Source organism: Ahaetulla prasina, chromosome 2 (assembly GCF_028640845.1).
Source record: "Ahaetulla prasina isolate Xishuangbanna chromosome 2, ASM2864084v1, whole genome shotgun sequence".
Lineage (NCBI taxonomy): Eukaryota > Metazoa > Chordata > Lepidosauria > Squamata > Colubridae > Ahaetulla > Ahaetulla prasina.
In genome coordinates, this window is record NC_080540.1 from 280,400,621 (window position 1) to 280,422,107 (window position 21,487).

The 21,487-nt window shown below is 44.0% G+C and overlaps 1 protein-coding gene across 1 annotated transcript; it reads right to left on the bottom strand.

The window, feature by feature from the left end:
- Positions 1 to 1,060: 1,060 nt before the first annotated feature.
- On the bottom strand, positions 1,061 to 21,250 carry TTC23L (tetratricopeptide repeat domain 23 like). Its single transcript, XM_058168098.1, has 9 exons — positions 21,131 to 21,250; positions 18,589 to 18,712; positions 14,418 to 14,580; positions 10,988 to 11,113; positions 6,688 to 6,865; positions 3,767 to 3,875; positions 2,570 to 2,697; positions 1,659 to 1,808; positions 1,061 to 1,241 (listed from the first exon to the last, which is right to left on the bottom strand). The coding sequence occupies exons 1-9, from the start codon at positions 21,248 to 21,250 to the stop codon at positions 1,155 to 1,157; spliced, it is 1,185 nt and encodes a 394-aa protein (XP_058024081.1). The 3' UTR covers positions 1,061 to 1,154.
- Positions 21,251 to 21,487: the final 237 nt, after the last annotated feature.

A 21,487-nucleotide genomic window follows, 5' to 3' on the forward strand; every position in this document is an offset into this window, starting at 1 on the left:
AACGGGCACATATCAATAAATGAATCGGTTGATCAGATTATATAATGCTCTGTTTCATTTGCTCTTTAAAAAGTGGAATTAAGCTAAAAATATCTATGGAGATTCTCAGTCATCCAGGTCATATTTGTCCCAAAGGTGCTTTTTCAAGGGACGACTGGACTTTCTGGTTTTTCTTTGAAAACTGATGCTCTCTAGGTTGCATTACAATTTGTTTTCAACAAGGTTTTTGGAAAAGGGATGTAAGATAGCATGAACTCAATCACTATCTTTTCTTGGATTATTGTTTAGGGGCTTTAGGGCCCATGTTCCAAAGCAGGAAATGCTACAGGTTTTGGTACTACGGTACTTAATAATTTTGGTAATACTGGATTAACTCTTTAGAAGATCAATCCACATTATAAATAGAAGTTAAAAGTGGTGCCCTGAAGGAACCCTCCTTTTTCTAACAAAAAAAAGAGGTGATATTTCATAATGGTAGTTAACATAGTAGTGCAAGTGCAATGCACATGTGTGTGTGTGTGTGTGTGTGTGTGTGTGTGTGTCTTACACACACAAACAAATGCAAATTGACTGAAAGTTCTGTGTACCATCTTAGAATAGTAATGTTAAAATTTTGCTTGGCAGAGTGATGCATGAATTGTTTCCCAGTCAAACAGCCAGGGGTGGGCTTCAAAATTTTTAGCAAGGGGTTCTCTGCCTGGTTGCTGGGTGGGCGTAGCCATGGTGGGCGTGGCCTAGTAGGCCTCCTGCCCCATGGCGGAGAGGGTATTTGTGCCCTCCCTAGCCTCTGGAGGCTTTCTTCGAGCCTCCAGGAGGGCAAAAACTGTCTCCCTAAGCTCTGGAGGCCGGAAAGAGGGCTGTTTCCAGCCTTCCCGAACTTCCAATAGGTCTGTTTTTTGCCCTCCCCCGAGCCTCCCTGCCCTTACCTGCATCCAAAACAGGCCGTGTGGGGACTCCTGGGAGGGGCAGGGTGGGGTGGGCGGGGCCAGCCAGGAGTGGGATTTGGGGGTTTTCCAAACTGCCCAGAATCTTGGCTAAAGGTTTTTCTGAACCCCCCAGCCCTGCAAACAGCCTTCCCAACCTTGTTGCTACAAAGCCTGGATATCTATTGTGCATATCCTCCTCCAATCCTAGTTTTTTAAAAATATTAAAACTTACCCATTCATCATATCTAGCAGCTCTTGTGTCTTTTTAGTTTTCTTGTGGTGGGACCCATAAATAGCAATTTGAATCTGCACACACTGCATGGGTTCAAAATGCAAGAAATGATTAATTCCTTGTTATTTTATGGATACCAATGTCTTGGCTGAGGAACTCTGGGAGTTGAAGTCCACAAGTCTTAAAGGGACCAAGGTTGGAGACCCCTGCTTTAGAGCTACCATAACATTAGCCTTGCTCACTTGTTGGTGAAGCAACCAGGATGAAGTTTTTGTTGATAGACTGAACTTGGGGGCACTTGCAACAATAAATTTAAATGCAAGCATTAGGAATAACTTTGTAACACAAGACAAGCTCTTAATACAAATTAAATTCCTAAATATCATGAATCCAAAATGATATGCCTACAACTATGAGATATTTCAAATTCAAAACATTCTGCAAACCACCAAGATGGTCTTTTCATTCAAGCTGATAATATAACTTAACTCAGTAATTACCTTACTGAGCAGCTGATAGGCCTCCCTTATTTTCTCCTCTGCTAGACAAATGCAGCCCATAATATACAATCTTTCAGCCGCCTGCTTATTAAAATCATTGCAAGGATTTTGTTGAGTTTTAAAGGACTCTTTGAGTAATTCATAGGCTTGCTGAAAGAAATCATAAAAAAATTAAAATATTTTTATAATTTCTGTCCTCTCCAACACAGATGCTTATTTATGCTCATTCCTTTTGGGTTTACTGTAGAACTTTTCTCTTTATCCACCCATTCATCCACACATATCTTTTTGAAATATAGCCAGTCCTTTCTCTAGTGAACAACTGATTATGCAGCAATTTAAAGCTGTAGCCCTGTTGCTTTGATCCTGCTAAAGGTTAGACTTTCATAGTTAAATACCTTGAATTTTATGGCTCATTGATTATGTTTCTTGAAATCATGATGACCTCAGTTCTTTATATTCTACAGAGCTGAATTCTCCCAATCCAAAAGAGTTTATTTTTATCCATAATGCTTGAGAAAAAGGTAAGTTCCCCCCAGGGCAGAGGTCTTCAAACTTGGCAGCTCCTTGTTCAACTCCTTGTTGCTTTAAGACTTGTGTACTTCAACTCCCAGAATTCTCCAGCCAGCTATGCTATGGTGGCTGGAGAATTCTGGGAGTTGAAGTCCACAAGTCTTAAAAGCTGCCAAGTTTGAAGACCTCTGCCCCAAGGGAATAACCCTTCCCAATCCAGCTGTGATCTTCCACCTTGGTACAAGCCCCCATCCAAGTTATTACTACAGTTGGGGGGGGGAAACCATCTTATTCCTCCAAGCTGATTATTATTGTTGGCTGTGCGGGCCTCTGTCCTTCCCTGCAGCCTTTGCATGGCCAAAAGTTACACAGCTGTATCCCAGCAGATGTCTGATTACCTTTCTTTTTCCAGCAAATCCAAGCCACTTGCTGAAGATTTTAAGGGCAATGATTGTTTGAGGATGGTCCATTCCTAATGCTGCAGTGTAGGCTACCAAGCTCTCGTTGAAATACTTTTCAGCAGCCTCTAGAAACACAAGTGCAGTGTATTTTGTATGAAATGTATCTTGGAAAAACAAATCAGTATAAGGAAGTTGTATGGATTAGTTAATTTCACTTTCCTTCTTTTACTGCATGTCATTTTGTTATGCCAAAAGAAGTACAAATTTATCATTCATTCATTTGATTTATGTAGCTCCCTGTCTCACTTTTACATGACTCTAGATCAGGGGTCTCCAACCTTGGCCATTTTAGGACTTGTGGACTTCAACTCCCAGAATTCCTCAGCCAACTTTGCTGGCTGAGGAAATCTGGGAATTGAAGACCTTAAGTCTTAAAGTGACCAAGGTTGGAGACCCCTGCTCTAGATAGTTTACAATAAAATACACAAGATTAAAAAGAAATTAAACACATAGCAGCCAGTCATTGTCCAAGCAATCTTCCACACAGCTAGGAGACAGGAGGAGAAAGGTGTATTAAGTATGTGTTAGCTGTAAGCTTTGGCAGGTTTGTTAGCCCAATGTGCCTTACCCAAATAGACTCCAAGCCAGAAAGGTAGATTAATTTTTTTTAAAAAATTATTTATGTACCTAAGTAGAGAGGGTGTTTCACTGACTCAGTCAAAAGAAGAGCAGTTTAAGAAAGTGGAGAATTGCTTTCTATAAACTTCAAACATTTTGGGTTTGGAGTGAGTTAGCTTCATTGGGAATAGTCATTCCGACACCTCTCTGGCATTATGTATATGCCTAGTAGATTTAGCATGTAACACATAACATCCCATAATTTCTTAGTATGATCTTGTTAATGCCCATCAAAATATTCAAGAAGTGTGGCTCTCCTATTATAACAAGTTTGGAAGTCACCCAAGTTGAAGTCAGTGTCCTTGGCAGCTTCGAACCAGTTCTTATTGGGCTGTATATTTCTCATTCATGGTTTGTTTTCTTCTTAATCTACTAGAAACATTAATCAAAGAACCTCCTAGTAGTTACTGAAAACGTTAATCAGAGGGGGTCTTCCTTTGCTGCTGCCATCATGTGTTTGCCACCTTTTAAAAAGACAGGGATTTTAATTACATAATTAATTAATTACATAATTACCAGCGTGCTTCTCTTCTCCTGTGGCAGCATAAGCCTTTCCCAGGAATAATGCTGCAGATCCAACTTCAGGACTGAATTTCTGGTAGAGAGCTAAGGACACAGAATGAGCCTAAAGCAAAGAGATGGATATTTCTAGTTCACAAACCAAGAATTATCACATCCTATCTGGCAGTCTATTCCCTCAAACAGCAACAGCACTTAGACTTATACACCACTTCATAATGTTTTACAGCCAGTGGTGGGATTCAAATAATTTAACAACTGGTTCTCTGCCCTAATGACCAGCAGGGTAGGCGTGGCTCGGTGGTCATGTGACCGTGTGGGCATGGCCAACTCAACATTACTCACAATGTAACCCTTATTACATTGTAACAGCGGTTAACCGGAGAGGCAGTTTCTGTAAGCAGGGCAATAAAGATTAGGCTAGAACCGACACCAGAATGTTGCCTTCCTGCCTGCCTTCCTTACAGGATTAGCCCTGTAAAGTGGAAAAAAACAAAATAAGATTTCTTCCAACAACCAGTTCTCCAAACTGCTTAGAAAGTTAACAACCGGGTCTCCCAAATAGGTGCGAACTGACTGAATCCGACCACTGTTTACAGCCCTCTAAGCGGTTTACAGAGGGACGTCGTAGCCCAGTGGCTAAGACGCTGAGCTTGTCGATTAGAAGGTTGGCAGTTCAGCAGTTCGAATCCCTAGCTCCACGTAACAGGGTGAGTTCCCATTACTTGTCCCAGCTTCTGCCAACCTAGCAGTTTTTTTAAAAACAAGTTTTTATTAATTTTTTAATTCCCCCCCCCTACACACATACATAGTTTATGAACAGAGTACTGGCCATATCATATCTTATACAGTTTAACATATTTAAATACATTTTACTTTATTACAATTTCTGCCAAAGTATTCTACCAACCTAGCAGTTTGAAAGCACGTAAAGAATGCAAGTAGAAAAATAGAGGCCACTTTGGTGGGCGTTCTGTGCGCCTTTGGCGTTTAGTCATGCCGGCCACATGAACATGGAGACGTCTTCGGACAGCGCTGGCTCTTTGGTTTTGAAATGGAGATGAGCACCGCCCCAAGAGCTGGAAATGACTAGCACCAGAAGTGGGTTTCAGTAGGTTCTGAGCAGTTCTGGAGAACTGGTAGCGGAATTCGGGAGCCATTTTTCGCTGGCAGAGCATTCAGGCCACCACAGGTGCCCCCAGCACAAGTGACTTTGAGGTGGCCATGCCCATCCTGGCCACGCCCACACTACCACCCCAAGGTCAAACACAACCCTAATGCAGCCCTCAATGAAATCGAGTTAGACCAGAGGTGAGTTTCAGCAGGATCTGACCAGTTCTGGAGAACCGGTAGCAGACATTTTGAGTAGTTCGGAGAACCGGTAGAAAAATTCTGACTGGTCCTGCCCCCATCTATTCTCTGCCTCCCGAGTCCCAGCTAATCAGGAGGAAATGGGGATTTTGCAGTAACCTTCCCTAAAGTGGGGAGGGAATAGAGATTTTACAGTATCCTTCCCCTGCCATGCCCATCAACCACACCCACCAAGCCACACCCACATAACCGGTAGAAAAAAAATTGAAACCCACCACTGACTAGCACGCATGCGCGGGGGAACCTTTACCTTTACCTAATTGGTTTACAGAGTCAGAAAATTGTCCTCAACAATCTGGGGCCTCATTTTACCAACTTGTGAAGGATGGAAGGCTGAGTCAACCTTGAGCCGGTCAGAATTGAACTCCCAGCAGTGGACTGCAGAGTTAGCCTGCAATACTGCCTTCTAACCACTGTGCCGCCACAGCTCTCAAAACCATTTTTCACCACCCTAAAGTTAAGAGTCCTGGTCTAATCCCCAATGTGGAGCCTTCCCACAGGATCACAGCTTTGGGAAAGGATTTTATCTCAGCACATATTCTGTGGGGGATGGGGGGGTGGAATTTAATATCAGTATTGTTGAAAAAAATCAAATGCAAGAATGTGCTTTGTTATTGGCCAACCTTATTTCAAACATATAATCCCATTTCATACAGGATTTTTAAAGGTCAAAACAAACACACTGAATTGACCCGGGGGGAAAACTGGCAACCAATACAGCTGGCAGAGGTGTAATGTGTGATCTAGAACAGGATGTCAAACTCAAGGCCCACGGGCCAAATCTGGCCCGCAGGATGCTTAGATGCAGCCTGTAGGATCGCACTGGAAACAGCGAAGGATTGGCCTGCAATGCCTCTTCCAGTGAAAATGGGCTCCTGAGCTTCGTTTCCGGCTGCAATGTCCTCCTGCAACCCTTTGCCAGCAAAAATGGAGCTTGGGTGCCCGAAAACATACACGGCCCTGCCAAAGTCTGTTTTCACTGACAGAGGGTTGCAGGAAGACATTGCAGCCAAAAACGGAGTTCGGGAGCCATTTTTCGCTGGCAGAGCATTCAGGCCACCACAGGTGCCCCTAACACGAGTGACTTTGAGCTGGCCATGCCCATCCTGGCCACGCCCACACCACCACCCCGAGGTCAAACACAACCCTAATGCAGCCCTCAGTGAAATCGAGTTAGACCAGAGGTGGGTTTCAGCAGGTTCTGACTAGTTCTGGAGAACCGGTAGCAGACATTTTGAGTAGTTCGGAGAACCGGTAGTAAAAATTCTGACTGGCCTCACCCCCATCTATTCTCTGCTTCCTGAGTTCCAGCTGACCAGGAGGAAATGGAGATTTTACAGTATCCTTCCCCTGCCATGCCCACCAAGCCACGTCCACCAAGCCATGCCATGTCCACCAAGGCACACCCACAGAACTGGTAGTAAAAATTTTTGAAACCCACCACTGAGTTAGACACCGCTGATCTAGAGGAACACACATAACTGCCTTTTTGCACCAGCTGAAGTTTCCCAATATTCTTCAATTAAGTAAAAAAAAATGTCCTTTACCTGTAATGCATATGAAATGCTTTTTTCATATATTTTTTTCATTTGTTTAATTTTGGCTATTTCTTGATAAAGAGGTATTAGTTCTGGAGCCACATCACCTTCAGCTGAAATGAGATAATCAACAGCCTTCTCAAAATACTTGGATGCCAAATCTAATTCGTTTTTCTGCAAACTTGCCCTAGGGACAAAAATAAAAATAAAAACAGCAGCTGGATTGTGGTGCAGTTGCCAAATTGTTGCATTCACTGGAGAGAATCTGGTTCAAGTCTTAATTTCACTCTGAGAATTTCCTTGACTTTGGTCCAGTCTCAAACCAAATTACCGAACAGAGCAGTTGTGGGAGAAGAATGCAAGGAAAAAATGCTAGTTATGGGGCCTTCAGTCTCTGGAGGAAATATGGGACGTAAATCTAGGAAAACATGTTTTTAAAAGATTCAGAGATGCTTCTAACCATACTTTGGATTGGCACATCGCAATCAATGGAGTCATTTTAAAGATACAGAATTATAAAACTCAGAAAGGAGTCATTTCCTGGTCAGTTTAGGTCCTAATTAACCTTAAACAACTCTTAGGTAAGTTTTAAGTTTTACTTTAAGCAAACCAATTTATGTAGGGCAAACTTAGAAATTAGGATTAACATAGGGTTAATTCCCTTTGTTAGCTAACCTGCACAAAATAGGGTTATTTTTTGCATCCCATAATTTTGTTGCTTTGTTTTTAACTTTTATCCTGCAAATACATATTTACCCTGCATGGCCACTGGGGATGAAAATGGATGTAGAAAAATTGCTTAAACCTTGATTAGGTTGTTCTAGGTTTTTAAATATTTAAACAAAACTCTCACAAAATAAAACTGGGATATTGGTCAAGGAAGCTGTTGCTAATACAAGAAGACAACACTGGATTTTGTTACTGTCTGCAGCTGCAAGACTACAGGAGGTGATTTATGAACCAGTCCCTTAGCAACCATGTGAAGTTATGAAGAATCCCACCCAAATCCCACAGTTTTGAAGTTACAGGGTCAGTTCTTTTCATGTAGTCACATGCCCACGTTTTGGATTCTCAGCCATCAGCCTGAATTTACAGATGCCTGCAGTGCCCCTTAGTCACGTGACTGCAATTTAAGCCATTTTTACTGGAAATCGACGTTTCCTCCCAGTTTCTAGAAGAACTCAGCCCATAGTAAACAATGGCTTCACTTAATGACTGTCACGTTTGTTAACAACCAGCATAAAAAATGTGGTCCACTGGTCCAGTCACATAGTGACCCACCATACAACCATCACAACTTATGACCACAATTGTCAGGCTCTATTATAGCTATAAATTGAAGACTACTTCTAATAGCAGGCTGAACCAGTTAGGTCTTGAAAAAGAAGTCTTAATGTGTTAGCTGACAACACCAACCGTTTTAACTATTGGTCACTCTTATCTACAGATTTTGTGAGACTTGTGGACAGTGATCAAATAATGGCCTTGCCTGGAATTATATTGCAATCTCAGAGCTGTTCTACTTCTATGTTCGACTGCTTTTAATCACGCTTATTCCTAGATAGGTAAAACCTACTACATTCTAAGGTGCCAATCTGAGTGGGGGGCAGGGTCATTGGTGAGATTTCCATCAGTGAAAATGGAACGGACTCAATTTTTCAGATTTTTCTTCCGCTTTCTGATAAAGTATTTTTGGTGAATGATTTTCTTCCCCAAATGATCTAATTATTCTAACCTAGTCTAAAGTCTGACCAGCTATTTGTTGTGATTTTCCTCAACAGATGATGGTTGCATTGCAGATTTTTAGTAGGAAGGTAGCTAAATTTTGGAATATTGCTGTAATTGGTGAAAAAAAAATTCCATTGGTGCTGTTGTGGCCCGCCAGTGGCCAGCGGAGCTGGCAGCAGATAGGGACAGTGAGGAGGTTGGGGAGGAACATGAGCCAGTCCTGGAGTCTGGGGAAGGCTCTGATGAGGGCTCTGCGTCGGAAGCAGAGAGGAGGCCAGGGCCATATGCCAGTTCTCAGCTGCCTTCGGAGTCAGACATCAGTGAGGCAGACAAACAACTGGAGCCTGTTCCCAGTGTACGCATGCACAGAGTTGCCAGACGAAGGGAACAGTTAAAGAACAAGGGTCAACTTGGGAGTAAGGCCACAGGTGGACAATGAATGGCCCCTCCCAGAGGGAATAAAAGAGGAGCGAAAGGGGAGTGGAGTTTGCAGGAGACAATTAGTTTGCTTAATTGGTTTGTGACTCCTTGCCAAGTTTTGAAGATATCGGCCTGGCAGCTCTCCAAGCCAGATAAGGTCTGTGACTGTAAATTCTCCCTTGAGAGACTTTGCTGGATGTGAATGAGAAGAATTCACAGTAACTTAATAAAAAGGGGTTTTTGTCGGGACAAGGAGTCTGCTTCATGCTCTTGGGAAGCCTAGGTCAGGAGATACTCAGCATGTCTTTCTTGCTTTTTGGAGCCTGACACATAAAATTGATTCAGGGCAGGGAAGCATCACCCAAGCCTTTCTATCTGTAGAGAAAGCCTTAGTTGGAGTCTGCTCCAGGATGATCTCTCAACTGCCCAAGAACTTAGGCCCATGATGGTGAACCTATGGCACGCGTGCCAGAGGTGGCACACAGAGCCCTCTCTGCGGACACGCCAGCTGTCGCCCCAGCCCAGCTCCACCGCTCATGCATGTGTGCCAGGGGTGGGTTCTACCTACCTTTACTACCAGTTTGTAAAAGAAAAAAAAAAGCATTTTGGAAGCTACACATAGTCATTGCCTTAGGGCAGTGATGGCTAACCTTCTTCTCGTCGTGTGTCAAAAGCGTGCGTGCTGGCACCCATAATGCAATGCGCCCCCTCTGCGCATGTGCGCACAATTCCCCCACACTCCCTCTGTGCATGTGTGTACAACCCACTCACTCTCCTCCCGCCCCCTTTTTGGGCCTAGCAGGCCTCCCTGCAGCCTCCTAGATCCAAAAACGGGCCGTGGGGGGGGGCGCCTGCATGCGCACGCATCTCCTGCATGTACCTTGCCCTCCGTGCATCCTGAAAATCAGCTGGCCGGCAGAAGGCACACGTGGGCATGTGCGGTGGAAGTGACCTGGGTGACGGCTCGTGTGCCCGCACGCCATAGGTTCGCCATCACGGCCTTAGGGCCACAATTGAGCCCAAAATTTCCATTGCTAGGTATGACATTGGTTAAGTGAGCTTTATCCCGTTTTACAACCTTCTTTTGCCACAGTTGTTAGGTGAATCACTGCAGTTGTTAAGGTAGTAGCAGGGTTGCTAAATGAATCTGGCTTCCCCATTGACTCTGCTTGTCAGAAGGTTACAGACGGTGATCATATGATCCCAGGACACTGCAACCATCATAAATATGAGTCAATTGTCAAGCATCTGAATTATGAGCATATGGCCGTGGGAAGGTTGCAGTGGTTGTAAGTATGAATGTCACTTTTTTCAATGGCATTGTAACTTCAAATGGTCACTAAACAAATTGTTGTAAGCCAAGGATATATGTACCCGTATATTTACGGGACCGCCTGCTGCTACCGAATACCTCTCACCGACCCGTGCGCTCTCACAGAGAGGGACTCCTCAGGGTGCCGTCGGCTAGGCAGTGCTGGCTGGCGACGCCCAGGGGAAGGGCCTTCTCTTTGGGGGCTTCCACCCTCTGGAACGAACTCCCCCCAGGACTTCGTCAGCTTCCTGACCTCCGAACCTTCCGCCGCGAGCTTAAAACACATCTATTTATCTGCGCAGGACTGGATTAGATTTTAAAATTTAAATGGTTTTAAATGGGTTTTATTATGCATATTGTGATTTTAATAATTCGGCCATTTCTAATAAGTTTTTTAACTGATGTTTTATTTTGTATTTATATGTATATTTTATTTTGGCTGTGAACCGCCCTGAGTCCCTAGGGAGATAGGGCGGTATAAAAATACGAAAAATAAATAAATAAATAAAAAATAAATCAGTAGTGGGTTTCAAATTTTTTTACTACTGGTTCTGTGGGCGTGGCTTGGTGGGTGTGGCAGGGGAAGGATACTGTAAAATCTCCATTCCCACCCCACTCCAGGGGAAAGGGACTGGGAGGCAGAGAATAGATAGGGGCGGAGACAGTCAGAATTTTTACTACCAGTTCTCCAAACTACCCAAAATTTCCGCTACCGGTTCTTCAGAACTGGTCAGAACCTGCTGAAACCCACCTCTGCCGTACATGTGGGCCCATCAGTCACCCCTGTCCTCAATCTATTCATATAATGCATCTGTGTCCTTATTTATCACTCCACAATTGTTTGCTTACCTGCCAAGCGCCACAATAATGTCTTTTTTGCATACTTTGAGGTTAGCAGCTCTTTTCCAATCTAACCCCTGCAGTTCTTCCAGACATTTGTCAGCCTTCTGCAGGTTGCAGTAACATTCTTTGGCAGTAGAAAAGTCAAGGAAAACTCAACAATGGAAGTTCATTTAAAGCAAGCAAGCAAACAAAGAAACAAAAATAACAGAAGAGGAATTTATGCTGTTGATTTGGACTCCAATTATTTTGGCAGATCTGAAACTATTTTCTTCCTTTGCAAGGTTTGGCAGTTTATGCTCTAGTTAATGGCAACATAAATCAGTATATCCTGAAGCGGTGCAAAGAATAAAACTTTTGAATGATGCAGCTTTGTGACTCTGACAATTAATTTATTCTTAACGCTGGTGACAGACGTTTGGTGCCTGAATGTCCATAAGGAAATTTGGTATAAATCCTATTGAAATGAAATTGTGCATAAGAATTGTCCCATTTATTTTATATCTTAGATTCAGGGCCCTTCTGGATTATTAGCCTTTTGGTTTACCCAAGTTTTAAACTCTACACAATTTAAATACAGCAGAAGAGAGAATGAATTTGCAGGTAAGTCAGATACATGCACCAAGAAGCGATGCTGAAAGATAACCCTGGCAAATGATTGTCGGGTGGGGGCACACAGAATCCAACACAACTAAACGAGAAAGCAGCACAAACATTTTATGCTACATTCAGGGGACAACAATATAAATTGAACAAACAAAGAAAGAAATAAAATAGGGACCTGGACTGTTTCGATGTCCAAGACCACCCCCACAACCGTCCCTTAGAGAGGAATGGCCGCAGAACGACTTGAGACCTTCTCTCATGTGAAATAGGACAGGTCTGCTGCATACTGCTAAATCTCTCAGATCTGAGTTTCAAAAATCTAGGAAACCAGTAGATGGCAGCAAAGAGTTAAACGCTTTCTGCACCTCTTTGGTGCCCTCTAGTGATTGGTAAATCTGTATAACAGCTTCTATCTTTTGCTGTGACTTACTGTGGTTTCCTATGCAAAGGCCTAAGTCAGTGAGAGTTAACCTTTTTGGTGCCAAGTGCCCAAAGTGCACATGTGCGCAAATGCACATGTTCATGTCTGAAATGCAATATGAGCACACACACCCCGGTCATATGCCTTAGCCCCCCCGCATGCACCCCGGGCCCCCGCATGTGCGCACATGTGTTCCCCGCATGCCCCCTGCCCCCTGCACATGCGTGTCAGAGACCCAAAGACCAGCTAGGTGGTGGGAGGTGCGCGCCAGTGGTGGGTTGCCCCTGGTTCGGACTGGTTCACAAGAACCAGTAGTAAAACCAGCGGGAGGCTCTGCCCACCGACCCAGACGTCGTCTGGAAGCTTCTGCACATGCGCAGTCCCATTGCAAACCGGTAGTAAAAGTAAGTAGAACCCACTCCTGGCACGTGGGCATGTGCGGTGGAGCTGGGCTGGGGCGACAGTTGGCGTGTCCACAGAGAGGACACGTGCCATAGGTTCGCCATCATGGGCCTAAGTTCTTGGGCAGATGAGTGATTATCCTGGAGCAGACTCCAACCAAGGCTTTCTCTACAGATAGAAAGGCTTGGGTGATGCTTCAAGACAGGCATCTTCCCTACCCTGAATCAATTTTATGTGTCAGGCCAAAAAGTGAAAAGACATGCTGAGTCTCTTCTAAGCAGTTTCCTTGATTGTTTCTCACTTATAGACAGAAATCTTGCCAAACTAAAGCAAACTACTTGCATCATTAGAGATATACTGTGAAAACACCTAGGGAGAAATAGCTTTACCCTCTTATTCTCAACCAAGCTGTCTCTTGATTCTCTAGATCAAGGGTCTGCAACCTTGGCAACTTTAAGACTTGTGGACTTCAACTCCCAGAATTTTTTTATTTTTTATTTTGTTTACATTTATACCCCGCCCTTCTCCGAAGACTCAGGGCGGCTTACAGTGTATAAGGCAATAGTCTCATTCTATTTGTATATTTTTACAAAATCAACTTATTGCCCCCCCAACAATCTGGGTCCTCATTTTACCTACCTTATAAAGGATGGAAGGCTGAGTCAACCTTGGGCCGGGCTCGAACCTGCAGTAATTGCAGGCTTTGTGTTCTTAATAATAGGCCTTACCAGCCTGAGCTAAACCGGCCCTGGGCTTCAATTCTGGGAGTTGAAGTCCACAAGTCTTAAAGTTGCCAAGGTTGCAGACCACTGCTCTAGATCAGGGTTGTCAAACTCACGTTGTCACAGCAGCACATGAAGAATTGGGACTTTCCCCCCCACATTTACTAAAGCAGGCATGGGCGTGGCCAGCGCATAACACATCCAGCCTGCAGGCTGGGAATTTCACAGCCCTGCTCAGGGGTGGGCTGCTGGGAGTTTGCAGGGGTTCGGGAGAACCTCTAGCTAAGATTCTGTGCAATTCAGAGAACCCCCAAGTCCCACTCCTGGCTGGCCCCGCCCACCCCACCCTGTCCCTCTCAGGAGTCCCCATGCGGCCTGTTTTGGATGCAGGTAAGTGCAGGGACGCGGTGGCTCAGGGGCTAGGACGTTGAACTTGTCGATCGAAAGGTCGGCAGCTCAGCGGTTCGAATCCCTAGTGCTGCTGTGTAACAGGGTGAGCTCCCGTTACTTGTCCCAGCTTCTGCCAAGCTAGCAGTTTCAAAAGCACGTAAAAATGCAAGTAGGAAAAATAGGGACCGCCTTCGGTGGGAAGGTAACAGCGTTCCGTGCACCTTTGGCATTGAGTCATTCCGGCCACATGACCACGGAGACGTCTTCGGACAGCGCTGGCTCTTTGGCTTTGAAACGGAGATGAGCACCGCCCCCTAGAGTTGGGAACGACTAGCATGTATGTGCGAGGGGAACCTTTACCTTTACCTAAGTGCAGGGTGCACGTGGAGGCTTGGGGAGGTCAAAAAACGGGCCTATCAGAAATTCAGGAAGGCCGGATATGGGCCCGTTTCTGGCCTCCAGAGGGCCTCCGGAGCCTGGGGAAGCCGTTTTCGCCCTCCCGGAGGCTCAAAGAAAGCCTCCAAAGCCCAGGGAGGGCAAAAATGCCCCCCCCCGTCATGGTGCAGGAGGCTGACTAGGCCACGCCCACCATGGCCACGCCCACCCAGCAACTGGGTAGAGAACCCCTTGCTAAAAAAATTTAAGTCGATCACTGGCCCTGCTGTAGAATGCAGCCCCTCCCTCCTGGGAATCCAGACTACATTCCACCCAGTATGTATTTATTTGGTTAATTGTTTATATTTCTATATTGCTAAACCATCAACCTTTTATCCCAGCACTGGTTTACCCCACTGATGAGAAGACCCTGAGCTCTCAGGTGAAGGACACAGCTATGCAAAAGAATTTTGCTTGTGCTTCCCATACCCAACTCCTTTGCTCTGGCCACTGGCAAGGATATTCTTTCTGCATCAGATTTGCCATGCCCAAGGTGTAGTAGATTGTCACAAGGATGCTCAAAATGGTTCCTTTCTCCTCTAAGGATGCCGGAGGAGTATCACCTCTTAGGGAGAGGAGGATATATTTTGCTGAATTTGCATGGTGCATAGCTTGACACGGAAGACCTGGAATAATTCATAAAATGAGTGAACAAAAGTAGATAGAAGCACAGAGTTGTTTGTCCTATCAAAACGTTCAATGAATTGGCTTGGGTTTTAGTACTGTATGGCTTTTTTATGGGTCTTAGTCAGAAGTGGGTTTCAGCAGGTTCTCTCCAGTTCTGGAGAACCAGTAGTCGAAATTTTGAGTAGTTCGGAGAACCGGTAGTAAAAATTCTGACTGGCCCCGCCCCCCATCTATTCTCTGCTTCCCGAGTCCCAGCTGATCGGGAGGAGATGGGGATTTTTGCAGTTACCTTCCCCTGGAGTGGAGTGGGAATGGAGATCTTACAGTATCCTTCCCCTGCCACACCCACCGAGCCATGCCACGCCCACCAAGGCACACCCACAGAACCGGTAGTAAAAAAATTTGAAACCCACCACTGGTCTTATTATTGTATGCCAGTATATACTGCACGAGTCAAAAAAAGGGGGCTGTGAAAATATCTACAGACCCCTCACATCCTGGACATAAATTGTTTCAAATCCTACCCTCAAAACGACGCTATAGAGCACTGCACACCAGAACAACTAGACACAAGGACAGTTTTTCCCTGAATGCCATCACTCTGCTAAACAAATAATTCCCACAACATTGTCAAATAATTTACTAAGACTGTAATACTATTCTTCTTCTCTTCCTTCCTATTACTTATCTCCTCCCGCTTATGACTATAACCTTGTTGCTTTTATCTTTATGATTTATATTGTTTTATTTAGTTTCCTAGTATGATTTGATTGCTTATTTAGTAACCTATGACTATCACTAAGTGTTATATCTTATGATTCTTGATGAATGTATTTTTTTCTTTTTAAGTACACTGAGAACATATGCACCAAAGAGAAATTCCTTGTGTGTCCAACACTTGGCCAGTAAGGAATTCTATTCTATTCTAGTCTAGTCTAGTCTAGTCTAGTCTAGTCTAGTCTAGTCTAGTCTATTCTAGTCTATTCTATTCTAGTCTAGTCTAGTCTAGTCTTTGATGAAATTATAAAATAGTCACTAGGTGGCAGGATTTCAACAGCCAGGTATTTCTTTCTAACTCCAGCAGTAAAACCCCTGGAATGATCACTGCTGAATGATCACTGCTACGCATTTGGAAACATGCACTCCAATCATCAATCTAGTAATTTTCTCTCTTGGTTAAGGTGCAGTTATTTAGATTTCAGGATCTGGGTTGCTGACTGGTTGTTCTCCCTTCCCTGTTATTTTTCCTTCTCAATGTCTATTCTTGGAGTTGCCTGCACCTTTCTTCTTCTTCTCCTCCTCTGTTGCTCTTGGGAGTGACTCATCTTAGTTGATGCTTGCTAATTTAAAAAACTTCTCTTAACATCGGGGGATTGTTGTTTTCTTCCACCGCTATCCTTGCAAAATGTCCCCGTTCCTTATAAAGTGGTGAGAGGCGATTGGTGATGTTATTCAACTCTGATTCTAGGGTGAGATTTGAGAATACTCAAATCAAAGTTGTTCATTGCCTACAGTCTGCAGGTCTTCTACCATTGGCTATTGGTAAGAGGGGAATCTGATATTTGTCCGGAGTGGTAATGTGCATTTGTTTTTGGTTTATAATATTGATCCTCAGCAAATGTATTTAGTTTTCATACCTACTAAAGTTGCAGGCTAAAGACCATAGCTAATGGGCATTAGATATTAATTAACTTCCCTGATTGATTGATTGATTATGTACCATTAAGTCATTTTAAATGACTATGAAGATTCTCAATCATCTAGGTCATGGTTGTCCCAAAGGTGCTTTTTTCAAGAAGCAACGTGACTGAAGCAGGGGTGAAATGTAAAATTTGTTACTAACAGTTCTGTGGGCGTGGCTTGGTTGGGGATGAGATAATGTGAGTGGGTGAGCGTGGCCAACTTTTTTTTTTTACTTTTAAAAGCATTTTTTCTACAATCTCTTTGGCCGAAGAGGTTGTAGAAAAAATGCTTTTAAAGGGTTCTGACGATCCCAGCTGAGCTGTGCAATCATCAGAGGCTCTTTTTTCCCAACTTTTAAAAGCATTTTTTTCGGCTGAAGAAAAGATGCTTTTAAAAGTAAAAAGGGCCACCTCTGATGATTGCGCGGCTCAGCTGGCATGGGCAGTGGGGGGGGCAGGGATTTTTCCTACCGGTTCTCCGAACCACCTGGTGCCATCACTACCTGATCAGGTGATCTGGTCTGAACCAGGAGCATTTCACCCCTGGACTGAAGAAGGAAAAAAAAAACCCCAAAAGTCTAGATGCGTCTTGAAAAAAGTACTTTTTAAGTCATTTTCAACTCCTAGTGGCCACATAGAGCCAGTTTGGTCCAGTGGTTAAAGCATCAGGCTAGAAATCAGGAAACTATGAATTCTAGTCCCATCTTAGGCAGGAAACCTTTGGGTCAGCCACTCTCTCTCAGCCCAACCCATCTCACAGGGTTGTTATTGTGGAGAATATTGTGAGAAGGAAGGCTTATTAGGAATGTTCATTATCTTGAGTTATTTATAAAAATAATAAAGTAGGAATAAAAATAAAATAAAAATAGATCAACCATTATTTGGTCAATTGCTATGTGTTAAAGCAGGGGTATCAAACTCGACTTAATTGAGGACTGCATCACGGCTGTGTTTGACCTGGGGAGGCATGGTGGGTGTGGCCATGTCGAGGGCGCCTGTCGTGGCCCAAGCACTCTGCCAGCAAAACGGACCCCTGCGCTCTGTTTCCGGCTGCGACAGCTTCCTGCAATCCTCTGCCAGTGAAAATGGAGCCCGGGGAGGGTCGCATGTGGCCGTTGACCCCATGGTCCAGATCTAAGCACCCCGTGGGCCGATTCTGGCCCAGGGGCCTTGAGTTTGACACCCCTGTGTTAAAGGCAAGGTAATGTTGCCAGGATAGGAGGAAAATGGCAATTCTTGAAATATATCAGAAAGGGGATGCTATTGGTAATTCAGTGGGCTATTGCGATAGAAAGTATTAATAGTTACTATTTGGCACAAGTAATATTAATATATATATATATATATATATTATATATACATATATATATATATATATATGTGGGTTACTGCATATTATATATATATATATATATATATATATATATATGTGTGGGTTACTGCACAAAAAATATAGGAAATCACTGTTTTTTGTTTTTGTTTTTCTCTTTCCTCATTTTAATTCCTTCTTATTCTTTTCCTTCCCTTTTTTCCTTCCCTTTATTTATATTTGCATTCTATATTAAGATTTTTTTAAAATAAATATATATTTATAAAAAAAGAAAGGGGATGCTGTAGCTGACATTAAAAGGAATTGTCGTGTCCCACTCCTCCTCTGACGGCCGGGTCGGGGAAGTCCGTATCAAGCATGCCTCTGCAGCTTTGCCAAAGTTCTGTCAGAGTTCTCAGGGCAGGCAGGAGACCAGGATGTGACTTCAGCAATCCAATTTAGACTTTGCCTGACTCAAAGAATGCCAGAAAGCAGATCCTTTATATAGGCCATGGGGTGTGGCTCCATGACTCAGCACTTATCCAGGCCTGCCCCTCCCTTCCTTTTGCTGACGTCGTCTCTCCACTCTCCAGAAGCGTGGGTCCCTCCAGCCTCCAGCTGCTGGCAATTCCAGCTCGTGACTGGCTTCACACTCCCCAGGCTCACATGCTGTGGGGGAGGGGCCCAAGCTGCTCCGTTTGTCCGGGCATGATGCCAGGACCGGGGGCTGGAGGCATGCCAAGACATTCTTCTGTACTATCAGTGTCTGGCAGGAGATGAGAGGGGCCCGGCTGCGGAGAGGGGGGCAAGCGAGGCACAACAGGAATGAAATCAGGAGTCTGGTAGCCCTTTTCTGACTGACATATTAAAAAGCATAAGCTTTTGTGCAACTCATGAATGATTGTAGCTTTTAATAAAGTACGTTGCTTGGGAAAGGGCCTGGCCTTAGGGGAACAGCATCCATAACGTTTTAGATTCCATTTTTCTGGAGGGTTCATGGCAAAAAAATGCCTTACCTTGTAGAGTAAGGTAGCCGTGAGCAAGATTGGCAAGAGCTTCTGCTAGTCTCCAATGCTGGTTTCCATAGATAATTCTAGTGAGGACTGTGCATTGCATAAGCTCCTTGCAGGCTTTATGTACCTGGAGAAGAACATTTATGTGGCTAATCTGTTATTCCAACTGTAACTACCTAACACACCCACCCACCCACAAATATTACTCAGTTTGGAGCTGAAACACAAACATTCCAATTCTGGTTATTTTCAAGACATAAATGATATGACAATTGCATTTATTTCTCACTTTTACTGAAACTAAGGTTGCAGCTTGCTTGGGTCAGTTTAAGTCTGCTCCTGTAAAAGGAACAGGGTTCAAACAAGTTGTGATGGCTAAGATTTTGTCTTCTTTGACCACTTCCTCACATACCATGGTCAACCCTATAAGGGCTGGATGGCATATAAATCTTGGTTGTGCCTTCATTCCACTCTCATTTAAATATAGAAACACTGATTTGGAAGAGATTCTTCATTGTAATACATAGTCCAGACCAGCGTTTTTCAACCCCGTAAACTTCAACTCCCACAATTCCCTAGCTACTTCAGCTTCAACCAAAACAATACAAGAGCATACAATAGATACAAACCAGAGATGGGTTTCAGCAGGTTCTGACCAGTTCTGGAGAACCGGTAGTGGACATTTGGAGTAGTTCGGAGAACCAGTAGTAAAAATTCTGACTGGCCCCGCCCCCATCTATTCTCTGCCTCCCAGCTGATCAGAAGGAAATGGGGATTTAGCAGTAACCTTCCCCTGGAGTTGGGAGGGAATGGAGATTTTACAGTATTTTCCCCCGCCATGCCCACCAAGCCATGCCCACCAAGCCATGCCACACCCACAGAACTGGTAGTAAATTGAAACCCACCCCAGCTACAAACGCATGGTAAACTGATCCAAACTAGACTGCAGAAAATACGACTTCAGTAATAGAGTTGTCAACGCCTGGAATGCACTACCCGGCTCTGTGTTTCTTCCCCAAATCCTCAAAACTTTTACCTTAGACTGTCTACTGCAGCCCTCACCCCATTCCTAAGGGGTCTGAAAGGGGCGTGCATAAATGCACCTGTGTGCCTACTGTCCCTGTCCTCATCTTTTCTTTTATTCATACCCTTTACATGGGTTTATAATTATGTTTACACTTGTATCTGTCATAAAATACATGCTTGATGAAAATAAATAAATAAAATAGTATGGCAAATTCTGAGCTGGCTAGGGAATTCTGAGAGTTGAAGTCCACTTATCTTAGAGTTGCCAGGGTTGAAAAAACTAGACACTAAACTCCTATCCTCAAATGCCCTGAGAATGCACCTTCTTGATGCTAAGAAGCTGGCTTTCTCGTGGTCCAGTTTCCTTTCACTACACTGAAGTGCATGTTAAAAGTGTTTTTTCCACTACAGCAATAAAATTGTGAAATGTATGCTGCCTTGCAGACTTTTTAGAGCAAATACTGTAGATTAGATAGCCGCCATCTGGGTGTTGCCAGAGATGTGATTATACCCGAGGTGTAACTTGGTGACAGTAACAAAAAAGAAGGCAGCCAACTTCAGAGGGGCTGGGAACTGGGGAGTCCTTTAGCACAGCCACCAGTACCTTGGCACAGAACCACCATATACACTACAGAATCTGGTTGGAGTTTATGACTTGGATGAAGAAATTGATGAAGGCCATCCCTTTTGCTGATACAAGGGAAGTGGTTTGCGTATCCTTTAAATTAGTAGTGGGGAAATGACCAAGGAGGATCTTCAAAACTGGAAGCTTTAAAAATATAGACTGGAGGCTAAAACATACAAAGTACGGTTGCAGATATTGGGTATGTCAAGTTTAATGAGAAGAAGGACTAGGGGTGGCATGATAGCAGTGTCCCAATATTTAAGGGGCTGCCACAAAGAAGAGGGGAGTCAGTCAACCTAGTCTCCAAAGCACCTGAGGGCAGGACAATGAATAGAAACTAAGCAAGGAGAGAGAAGCAACCTAGAACTAAGGAGAAATTTCCTGATAGTTAGAACAATTAATCAGTGGAACGACTTGTCTCCAGAAGTTGTGGGTGCTCCAACACTGAAGGTTTTTAGAAAGAGATTAGACAACCTTCACCTGAAATGGGATAGAGTTTCCCGCTTGAGCAAAGGGTTGGACCAGAAGACCTCCAAGGTCCCTTCCAACTGTTATTCTGTTACAGGAGCAAGTAGGGTGTGTATACAGAGATACAATTAAGAAGGTTTTCGTCCATCTTGACATTCATCCTGAGTTTTTGGATTATCTTGGGGGCACTTCTGACCCAGAAGAAATTTGAACTCAGGTGAACTCAGTAGGGAGAAGTCCTAGAGAGGTCTAAGACCAGGTGTTATATTTTAAAGAATTTATAGATAACACCTGCATTTCTTGGCACAGTCGGAGCATACGTTGAAAGTGATACCTTAAGGTGTTTCTGTTGTACCGCTATTACATTTATAGCAACTCATTACTTTCCCTCTCCACACAGCTATGGAAGCAAATGCATCAACATACCTCTTTTTCTTCAGCAAACCTTTCTGCTCTTTTCTGTGCTTCTATCAGCTTAGCTGCTGGAGGGGCCATCAGCTGAACCCATATTTCTTGATCTTCCCCATCGGTATCCCTTATATCCATTTGCTCAGATTCAGTGTTTCCTTTGAGCCTTCAGTAAGTATGAAGCCTTTGGAACTGACCTTGGGGAAGGCTGTTCATGGGGAAAGGAAGAGCAGGCATCAAGGAGGAACTTACAAAAACAATGGTGGAGTCTTGAGATAGAAAGAAATATGAGAAACAGGGATGGGTTTCACATATTGTTGCCACTGGTTCGCTGCATGCACATATGCGCCCAGGTTTCTGCATGCTCGCTGCGCT